This window comes from Crocodylus porosus, unplaced genomic scaffold, assembly GCF_001723895.1.
Source record: "Crocodylus porosus isolate Cpor-Errol unplaced genomic scaffold, CroPor_comp1, whole genome shotgun sequence".
Taxonomy (NCBI): domain Eukaryota; kingdom Metazoa; phylum Chordata; order Crocodylia; family Crocodylidae; genus Crocodylus; species Crocodylus porosus.
In genome coordinates this window covers 25,514,340-25,525,246 of record NW_017728915.1, presented here as the reverse complement: position 1 = coordinate 25,525,246, position 10,907 = coordinate 25,514,340, and the positions used below count along the sequence as shown (strand labels likewise).

General features: G+C 41.8%; 1 protein-coding gene across 1 annotated transcript in view; it reads right to left on the bottom strand.

The window, feature by feature from the left end:
* Window positions 1-619: 619 nt before the first annotated feature.
* GPI (glucose-6-phosphate isomerase) overlaps window positions 620-10,907 on the bottom strand; it is a 29,485-nt gene continuing 19,197 nt past the window's right edge. Inside the window, exons 9-18 of the mRNA XM_019535865.1 lie at window positions 10,025-10,078; window positions 8,451-8,511; window positions 7,666-7,709; window positions 7,199-7,351; window positions 6,489-6,618; window positions 5,998-6,074; window positions 3,828-3,956; window positions 3,161-3,236; window positions 2,989-3,055; window positions 620-1,165 (exon numbers count right to left, since the gene is read on the bottom strand). Of these exons, the coding sequence (XP_019391410.1) occupies window positions 1,042-1,165; window positions 2,989-3,055; window positions 3,161-3,236; window positions 3,828-3,956; window positions 5,998-6,074; window positions 6,489-6,618; window positions 7,199-7,351; window positions 7,666-7,709; window positions 8,451-8,511; window positions 10,025-10,078 (915 nt within the window). The 3' untranslated portion in view covers window positions 620-1,041. The remainder of the gene's footprint in view (window positions 1,166-2,988; window positions 3,056-3,160; window positions 3,237-3,827; window positions 3,957-5,997; window positions 6,075-6,488; window positions 6,619-7,198; window positions 7,352-7,665; window positions 7,710-8,450; window positions 8,512-10,024; window positions 10,079-10,907) is intronic.

Below are 10,907 nucleotides of genomic sequence, written 5' to 3'. Positions count from 1 at the left end.
CCCCTGCATTGCCATTTTTGAGAATCAACTTGTACGTTCATAGGCTGCAAAAATATGGGGACTGTAAAAGAAACATCTAGTTTGTGGCTAACAGAAGACTCACTCTTTAAGAGCAATTTAAAATTTCTGTAACAGATTTAAGATGTTTGACAAGACTATTTTCTAGTCAAGGAGCAGCTTGGAATATTTAATTTTTTTAATGCTCTCTTATTGTAGAGAGAAAATATTAATGCTTGTGAAAATCTTGCTGAGAACAGATACTGAAAATGGTTAAGCTCCAGCAGCTTGGTAAGAAACAGATGCTTGGTGCACTTGCATTTAAACATGTTTGGAGATTTAGAAACATCAATGACACATCAGGAAAAGTTCCCACCAATTTAGAGTAGCTGTTCACCTAGTGTTCGGAAGAAAATATGCATATAAAAGAAAGGCTTCACCACACTTATCAATCTTCCCTTCCTCTTTAACACACTTGCAGTACTCACAAAATGTCAATGAATCACATACTACAAATCTGAGCAATTCTGCCATGTTGGATTGTATGATTTCCCTAAGTTTCCCTTCATACTAAATCCCAGGCATATAGTAACACCAGTTCAAAAAGAAAACAAAAAACACACCAACCAGAAGTTAGTTTACTCGGTACCAGTCTTGTACATAGTCACAAGGCTAGCACTGTTAGGACAGCGCTATTCAAATACAGAGTAAAGAGGCTTAACTGTCCACTGTGTCTTTTATTTTCTAATTTCAACATGTGATCATCTTTAAAGGGAGCTGGGAGACAGAAGTGAGGGATACACCAGCTGCACTTTACAGTTTAACGATCACAAAAATAGCAACTATACAATCTCTGAGTTTCACAAAACTAGCTTTCCTTTATAATGCACTTGACAGAACAGGATTAAACTGCAAGAAGTGAAGAAGCTACAGCTGTGAAGTGCTATTTTGGTTAAAAATAGCTAAAAAACAAGAAAGCAATGACTACAACATTGATCTGGGTTTTCGGTGGATAGATTGTCGGTGTCTTCTGCATCTCTCAGTTCAGGCTTTATGCTTCTTGATGAAGTTAATGAGCCCATTTGTTGAGCTATCATGAGATGTCACTGGGGCATCAGAATCCAGTTCTGGTTCAATTTTCTTGGCCAACTGCTTTCCAAGCTCAACTCTGCATTTACAGAGGGAGAGAGAGAGAGAGAGAGCGAGCGAGAGGGAGGAAGAAATAAAGAAGTAATTTAAAGTAAAACAACAACCACTTAGTAAATGTTGCTATTAGTCAATACTGAAACTTGTAGGCCGTGGCACAGATCAGTGCTACACACTCTGACCCAACCCTGCATGGCAGAGCCAGCTGCAGACCACATGCTGTCAATCACTCCCCTGCCACCAAATTTTCAGACCTATGGGGATCCCTAAAGGCTGAATGACATGGCGCTGCAGGCCAGACCTGCCTCAGGGGCTGTAGGTTGTGCACCACTGCTACAGACTAATGTTTTATGTTCTTGTCTCAGAACACCAGGCTGTGGCATCCTCAGCCAAAGGGAAAAAAAACCCACAAAACCCCATAGGTTTGGGCAAGGCACTTTGTCCAGCTTTCCAGGGAAGCTAATAGAGACTGTGGTGGCAATAAGAACTTAGGAATGAAAGAACAAAAGCAAAACAAGATTTTCTGAAACCTACAGGAGGTGAATCCCAGCTGCGTAGCATGTCACCTCAGATCTCCTGCTACCAGATATAGGATGGAAGGGACCCTTTTTGGTTTTGAAGTGTTTAAGTATGTGTGGTCATGCTCTTTTTCAGACCTCAGTTGTTGTAGCAGGAGCTGTGGTGTTCTGGACAGGTTTCAACCTTCCAGAAACCCCTGGTTCAACTGCTATAAAGCTGCTAGAGAAGACTGCGGTGGTAGCGCAGTTCTCTAGGAACCAGGCCAAGGAGGCACTAGTACGCTGAATGCAAACAGGTTCCTGGATGTACTGAGATGACCAGAACTCCTGTGGATACCCAGGTTCTGCAGGGTCCCATCACCTTCCACTGGCTACTTAAAAAGGAAGACACAGCTTTCACCAGAACAGTCAGGCATTCCCCAGCCTCTTCGCTGCCTCCTGTGAGGTTTTATGCAGGAAAGCAACACTGCTCCTAGCACGTGAGAACAGGATTAAAAGGAACAACACTTGACTGTTTCCTGAGGAAGTCTTGACTTTGTTTGGTGGAAAGAGACTAAGTGAGAAATTCCTCACAGGGCAGAAATCCTATAGGAGGTCCATGGTGCCGGTGTGTGGCAGAGTAAAGGTTTAATTAATCACTAAGTAAACTGGAGGACTTGTCTAGTTTTTGGAATAAGTCAAAGATCAGGTTTTCTAGAGTCTAGTGATTTTAAGCCCTCAATGGGACATAATTAGACCATCTGGATTCATATACCCAGACAGCCCCACACCCCAGAATTAATAATTATTAGTTGCTTTTGAAAATCTGGGGCTGAGCATATCAAAAACCTCCATAGTATTACACAGATGCATCATCTGAAAGGCAGCCTACATCAGAGTTACAGTTTCTGGATTAGAGACTATCCCTGTGGATATCTGCTTGAAACAGGAAAGGAAATCAAAAAGCAGTTGGCTTTTCACTTCAAAGCTGCTTCATTGTTACTGTTCCTGTAGGTGTGAGGTAACTTAGGTTGGCCTTTTACTTTTAGGGGACTACTTCTATAAACGGGAAGTATCTTTTTCCTCCTCTATTATTCCCAAAAGCTTCAGTTACTCTCTCTCCTCCCTATATATTGCTATTTGTTTAAAGAGACTAAGGTCCTTTAATCCTCCCTAGAGTGATGCCTTGCACAGGTTTATGTAGGGAGATAAGCTGCTTTATCCAAAAAAGGCATATGCATGTGCATGTATGCAGTGCATAAACTTTCTTCATCATCCTAATCTTTTTTTCCAAAGGAGCAGTGAATTATAGTGTCCTATAGCTCGTAAGGAAACAGGTCAGACTTACCCCCACTGGTCATAGCTGTTAATATCCCACACAACTCCTTGAACAAAGATCTTGTGTTCATACATAGCTATGTGCATGGTGGGGGGGAGGAAAAAAAACAGACCAAGTTATCAGTAAGCTTCATCAAAAAACTTCACTATAACATTAACAGTAAAGAAACATATTTACTTACCAATTAGGGCTCCCAAAATGAATGGGTTAAGTTTTGTAAACACAATGGAGTTGGTTGGGCGATTTCCCTCAAAGACCTTTTAAAACAAACCAAAGTAATATTACACAGCGTTTCTTGCATCAGAAGACTCCTCAAACCCACATTTTATTTCCATTAAAAGACAATACACAGAGGGATCTGAAGTGTCCTATGGGAAACGAACAGTAATTTCAATTTGTTGGTCATCCCAAAAGCCATATTTAGAAGTTTATTGTAAACATAATAGCAAAATGTCATGTCCACATGCCAGCCGCATGCACAGGTTCAGCTCTAGTGATGGCAGCAAATAAGCCTAGAGAGCAAAAAGCTAATCTTTCCCAATAAGCACTGCAAGGTTTCCTGCTCACTGTTCTGTTAGTAAAACAGTAACCTAGTTTGTTTTTAAAGAAAGGAGTTTGCCCCATGGAGAAACACAGCCAAGTTAGTCATCGAATCTTTAGGTTCAGTATTTATAGCTTGCTGCTGTTCATTTTAATAGCCACCAGAGGGCACACTACTTCCCATCTGTTTCTAATAAATCATCTCGCAACTACATTAAACCCCTGAGAATTTGGAATGCACATACCGAGGGGAGTAAAATGGAGGTGCAACTTGACGGAAATTAAGACAGTTCTCAAAACCCTGGTACCTTATGAGGAAGAAGCTTCTCCAGAGTATCACCACTCAGGCCAGCAGCCTGCAGTTCCTTACGAGCCTCATCAGTAGTCTTTCCTTTCATCAGGGCCTCAGTCTGGGCAAGGAAGTTGGCCAGAAGGATCTAAGAGGAAGGTGTTAGATAGTAACAAGCAGCAAAAGTTACTGTTCTTCTAGCTAAAGGATGGGAACGTTGTCTAGACGTTACAGCTCAGGACCAACTGGGATTTCTGCTTAAAATGAGGCACCTAGTAGCTATCTGTAGAGTGGAACGTCATGGTATGTCATGAGTCTTTAACAAGCATTTACAGTATTTTCAGGTTCTTGGATATATGCAAAGCAGGGTTTAAAGCTTTGGCATAAATTCCTAGCTCTGCTGAAGTCAGACCTATTCCAAACTGGCTAATCCAGGCATCCATTTACTTTAAATAAGAGAGACAATAAGTTGTAAGAATGTGCCAAGTTCCAGAGCCTGCTAACTCACCCTGTACACTTACTGAAGTTAACCACCACCTCTCTCCCCCTGACTTGAAGGTTATTGGAAAGTTTTGTAGGCAGAGACCATGTTCTATTTTGGTTAGGCCCACACAGTTACCACAATACTATATTATTTCTAACAATGGTTCAGTAAAACTGCTTCCCACCTGTCCTCCATTTTGCAAGTCATCTTTTTAATTCCTGCCTGTAATCAGTGTCAGATTTCTCTGGCAAGGTGTTAACAGAGTACAGTATGAACAGCACTAACATCTGAAGTTGGTACTACAGGAAATATTAGCTGTGGGCATCAGGTTTCTGTCACACTTGACAAATGTTTGCCCTGTGAAGAATCTTTAGTTCACACTTGCAGTGCGTAGTCACTGTCAACTCATTTAATTTTTGATTGTTAAGAATGGGCCAAAATAAAGTGGATAGATTGAATCTTTCCTGAGTAAGGAATCCAGACTCAAAATCTACCACCTTGGGCATAGACAGTTTCTTATTAACTCCATTAATTTGGGCTGAAGGAAGTTCAAGCTTTATGCTCAGCAGTACTTTGTCAGGAGAGTTTTATCTGCTTTGAGAACTCAACTCTTCACACTCAGGATCAGTATGCACTCTAGATTGCAGGAGCTATCTCCAATACCTGCCTCTCTCCAATAACATAATCAAGAAGCCACATTGTCAAAGTCTGCCTCTAAAACTGTAGCTGCAAAGACAAGACCTCCACCAGGTACAAGGTCAGAGGCTATAATATATGTGGCTGAAAAACCTAAATTTGTTTGCTCACAGACTAAGGGCACATCCCCGTATGTTTGTGCCTCTGGTAGTTGTTCCCGTGTATACCCCCGCACGTGTGCTTTGGCACATGGCAAACTGCCCTGGGTGGAGTAGGGAGGCTGGGACCAGCACGCGGGCTGGCCCCAGCAGCCTTACCTAGGGTCTTGGGGCTCCAGCTGGCCAAGCTCCACTTTTGGGCAATGCATGCTGCAGCCACATGTGCTGCCCTGCTTTTTTTGGATACTTCATCTAATTTTGGCTGTGCACTGAAAATATGCAGCACAGAAAACCTTTTGACATGTACCACATGCATTTTGAAGCATCTCAAAACCCTATGAGGTGCCACAAACTGCATGTTCCCGCTCAATGGGCACATCTAGACAAGCGTGGACATTCATGTGGTATTCATGCTGGCGTTCCCCATACTACTAAGTTTGCAGTGCAGGGGAAGATCCTGGTGTCAAAAAAACCTATGCTTTTAAAAAAAGCGGGGCAGTACATGTGTTGGCAGCATGTACCACCAAAAACTGGAGCTTAGCCAGATGGAGCTATACTATGGCTGCCAGCCAGGCTCTATGCTGCTGAACTGCCACAGCAGCAGCACCTGGAAGCCCTGAGAACCCCATGCGAGGCTGCTGGAGCAAGCACAGATGCTGGTCCCATTCTCCCCTACTCCATACGGGGCAATGTGCCACATGCCAGAGCACACACGCATGGGTGTTTCCTGACAACAAACATGTTCCCACTCGTGGGGACACACCCTAAGAGTGCAATCACAGTGGTACATTTAAAATACATGGTCTATTTACCAGTATGTTCAGGCATATTACAGTGTGGAATGAACTCTAGTGCCTTCAGCAATAGTAAGAGGAAATAGACTGCCATTGATTAAAAGCATCTTGCATTACCTTATGATGCAAGCCATTCCTGATTGGGTTCTGGGTCTGGACTGGGATTAGGAAGTCACAGGGAATCATGCGAGTTCCTACCAGGAAAACACTGTTAGTCACCTAGATATACTTTACAAGAGAGCAGGTAAAAAGAGGCAGAAAACTTTTGCTACCTTCCCCTGCAATATTATGACAAAAGTTCCAGACACTCTAAACCAGCTACAGAAAGCAAGAAAAGTTTCATGAAGTTTGTGGCTAACCTTACTTAGGAGTCTTTTTTAGGAAAAAAAAAAATCTAATCCTACAGCGACTGCATCAGAGTCAGCAGCCTTGTTAACCAGTGGCTTTAGAACACTAGTAGTTCAATGACCATGAAAGGTCAGATTAGCCAATATCCTTCCCCTGGTTTAACAGCACAAGTGCTGTGGTCTATGGTCATTTTGATATCAGATACTGAGAACTTGCCCCAAACCCATGCTGCTAACATACTCAAAGCAGTCTGGTTATACCTTGATGAATCAGCTGATAAAAGGCATGCTGCCCATTGGTTCCAGGTTCTCCCCACACAATAGGGCCAGTGTTGTAATCCACACGAGTGCCTTTCTTGGTAATGTATTTACCATTGGATTCCATGTCACCCTAGAAGCATGAAGGATGAAAGTTTATCAACCTGACTATTCTACAAGTTTTCCCTTACAGTTCTTGCAGGGCTGGTCTAAATAGTGATTGCCTTATGCTTTAAACCAGGAGTAGGCAAAATATGACCCATAGGCCAGATGTGGCCTGCCAAGCCATTCTATCCAGCCCACGGAGCCCCTAAAAAAATTTAGAAAATTAATATTATCCGCCCTGGGCTGCCTGTCATGTGGCCCTCAATGGCTTGCCAAAACTCAGTAAGTGGCCCTCCACCCAAAATAGCTGCCTGCCCCTGCTTTAAACACTGTATTTTTTTTGCTTGTGTTTGGTTTATGCAAAACCAGAGGGTTGGAATGAGGATAAAAATCTGTTGTTTCTTTGGCAAGGGAGGGCTTGCATCAATTGTTGTAACTACAGTAAACAAGAGCTGTCTATAGCAAGGTATTCACACTCCTAAGAGCCCTTCAAAAGTCATTTATTTCTAAATGGCTACCATCAAATCAGTAAGTAAGTAACAACCTGACTGCATAACTATGGACCATCTTTTATGGACTTAACATCTTCCCCTCAGGCGAGATCTTACTTGCTGGAAGTAGGCAGCAAAACGATGCATGTATTGGTCATAGGGCAGAAGGGCATGGGTTTCAGTTCCGTAACAGTTGATATACCAGACGCCCAACATGGCCAGCAGAACGGGCACGTTCTTTTCCAGGGGAGCAGTGCGGAAGTGGTTGTCCTTTTATGTTGCAAGGAGAAGACACAGAAAGAAAAACTACAGTGAGATAAAACAGCGGACTTCCATGAGTCAGAATCTTAGGTTCAGAATTTGGATCGTCTGCATGTTTTAAGGCAACTGTCCCCACAAAATTAATCACGAGGGAGGCTTTCTAGGTGGAGACATTTTACAAGCAATGAAAGGGATGAGGAACAGGAGGAAGACAAGTACTTTTCCACAACTGAACTTTAAAAGCCAGTCTTGTGTGCCAGTCTTTTAATAGCAACATGGAACCAAGCTAACTGGAACGTAATCTGTGACATTCTCAGACTCACCATCCAGTGGGCTCCTGCAAGCAGATTCTCAAAGTTGTCAAAACCTAAGAATAAACCAAAATACAGTTTAACTCTCCCAGCTGACACCTGATTTCCTTGGAAGAGTGGGCTGCAAAACAACCAAGACTGGTACCCAGTCAGACTTCCTTCCATTCGTAAAACTGAGTCAAAAGTCATGCTATGGTTTGCTTGAAAACCTAATTTTGACAAAGTAAGCATGTGAAAAAGTACACAAAAAGGTAGTGTCAGTCATTAGGGCCTACATATGTGGAGTACTAGAGAGAGGGAAGTGGAGAGTCAGAGAGGGAGGTTACAGGGTAGCATCCTTGTTTTAGTCCTGAATATAGTATCTTGACTTAGATAGTGTGTTGAAGTATTTCAATGTTTAATATGTGTGTCTACAGAAACAGCTAAATGCATTTTTTAAAAACATTAAAAAAGTAAATGCAATTGAAAAGTATTTGTTACAATTGCTTTTGGAAAGGTTGTGACTACAAGTAAAATCAGGGATATTTTGCCGATGCAAGTAGTCATTTATCACCACGTACAGATCTGTTGAAGATAGTGTTGAAACTTGAAATTGCTCCTTTACTGGTTGGCCTTTTAGCACAAACATCCAGCTAGTGGAAGAAGAGTTTGTGTAATTTAACATCTCGACCCCACCCTCCCACACCAATATGAAAGTCTGACCCCCCCACTCAAGCAGGAATCTGGTTAGTACTGCTGAAGCAAAAAAAATATCACGCAGACTGTAATGACTGTGTTTCTATAACATAGATACATACCAATATGCAGGGCAATGGAGAGGCCGATGGCTGACCACAATGAATAGCGGCCACCAACCCACTGCAAATAAAAGATTGTTTTAGACAGCAGTAACATACCTCCAGCAATACATTCTGATACTTCTTTTTACACTGCTCTTTCGTAATTTTTTTCCAACCATTAATTGATTTTTTTTCTAATCCATTCCATCTTTTCAAGAGCACAAGATGTTACGGGGGGAGATTTGTTAGCATCCTTCCATGTTCTGCACATACACATCAAACAAGTGAGCCTCTTTGGGAAAAGGCTGATTTAACATTAAACAAACCCAGAAGACACTTGCACTATTTTATTATGGAATCCAAAATAAGCTAGCTGGAGTATTCAACCCAAAATATAATTCCAAGTCATGTTTACAGAAACTTTTGGGAAACATGGAACTCTTATGCTCACTGTCTATTCATGACTCTAACATTTAACAAGCTTGAAAAATACATTAAAAAGGTTGAACTTATGGAAAGAACAAGACATGACACAAAACAGTTCTGAAGGCTGGCAGTTATTCTGGCTAGTGAAGACTATGTTGTACATGTAGTACCATATGTTCGGAGCCCCATTCAGCTAATAAGTTTATGAAGCTTTCACCTGTAACACTGCATCACAAAGTGTAAGGCACAAAGTGGTGATCCCACTGGCCAATGCTCCCTTAGGCATTAAGTACGTAACCTCTCCTGATGTTTTAAAGCAAAGGTTCTCAAGCATTTGCTACTATCCAGAGAACTGGCAGGTCACTTAGTACTGGCTCCATCTCATTTTCAGCTGCTAAACTTCAATACAAGACAGCTAAATATGCATTAAGTGCTTTCCTAATACAGTATACCCCTCTCCATGTAGCTATTCCCTACATAAATCACAGTTTTCACATCGTACAGGCAGAGTAGGTGTTCCACAAATCATTGGGGCATTGGCCAAGCTAAGAAACCGTTTAAAGGATAAACCAATTTAAATGCTAAACACACAGCTTTTGTGGCTTTGGTAACAGCAGCTTCCAAACCTCTAATCTGTCAGGCATATTATTAGGAGCTATGAGCTGACCTAGCTAACACTTTCAGGTACAGTTCAAATTACTTCTTCAGAAAGTCAGAGAATAAGGGCCACTGAATTTACAATTTGTGTCCTTTTAAATATCAGATTAGACTCCTGTTCTTTTGATATTGACCTTTACTGACCTAGATTATATACAGTAGGCCTCCAACTGTCAAATGTCACAGCTTATAATAACTACTTATAAGATATACACTGGGAGTAAGGCGCTGTCTCCTGTTACCCAACAGCTGCCTAGACAGCAATGCATAGACGAGAGGACTTTAAACTGAATGGCCCTGAGGTAAGGTTTTTATGCGTTTCACTAGGCCAGTGTTCATTTGATTTTCCTTTAGTGATGCAGTTTATCTACTGCATAACAAACACATGTGTATTTATTGCAGTATCTCCCAATCTTTCACATGATACTGGCTGGTTCTGGGGCTCTCCAAAGCTAATACAATTGTTCTAACAGTTAGTAACTATTGCATAGTGCTAACTAGTTACTTACATCCCAAAATTCAAACATGTTCTCAGGGTCAATTCCGAAGTCTTTAACTTTAGGCTAGAATGAAAAATAAAAATTAGCAACAATATTCAAATTACAGGATATATTCATCATAAACAGCTACTCCAGGACGCCTGAGAAACTAGAGCTATATTCAGTGATGTAAACAGTGAGTGCAAATGGCAACGCAGTGTAGCAAATTAATTTAATATTCAGCCATGTGCCACATGAAGGGTTAGGCCAAACAAGAGGACTGGGGATGGCAGAGGGGACTTTAAATGACCTAACGAAGTTTTAAGGTAAAAGGAGGCCTCTTCTATATTATAGGCCCTCTTTCCCAATCACTGTAGTTTTTCCTACCCTATTGTCATTACATGTGCAAATTTTCACCCTGTACAAATCAAAATGCTAAATCAGTGTATGTTACATAACTCTCAGACAATGGGTTGCTTATACTGCTATTTTCATCAGTAGAAAAGAAAAAAAAAACCCCACAGCCAAAAAACAAACAAACAAACCAAACTTGCGATGCGATGCTGTGACTACTAAAGCGACCAAAACGCTGGCTTGCATCAATAGATGCTTCTCAAGCAAATCCTGAGACATCATTCTCCCCTTGTACTCGGCCTTGGTGAGTCTGCAGCTGGAGTACTGCATCCAGTTTTGGGCTCCACGATTCAAAAAGGATGTGGAGAAGCTTGAGAGTCCAGAGAAGAGCCACGTGCATGGTTAAAGGTCAGGAAAACAGACCTTACAACAGGCTGAGAGCCATGGGGCTCTTTAGCCTGGAAAAGCCCAGGCTCAGGGGTGATCTGATGGCCACCTATAAGTTTATCGGGGTAACCACCAGGATCTGGGGGAACGTTTGTTCACCAGAGCGCCCCAA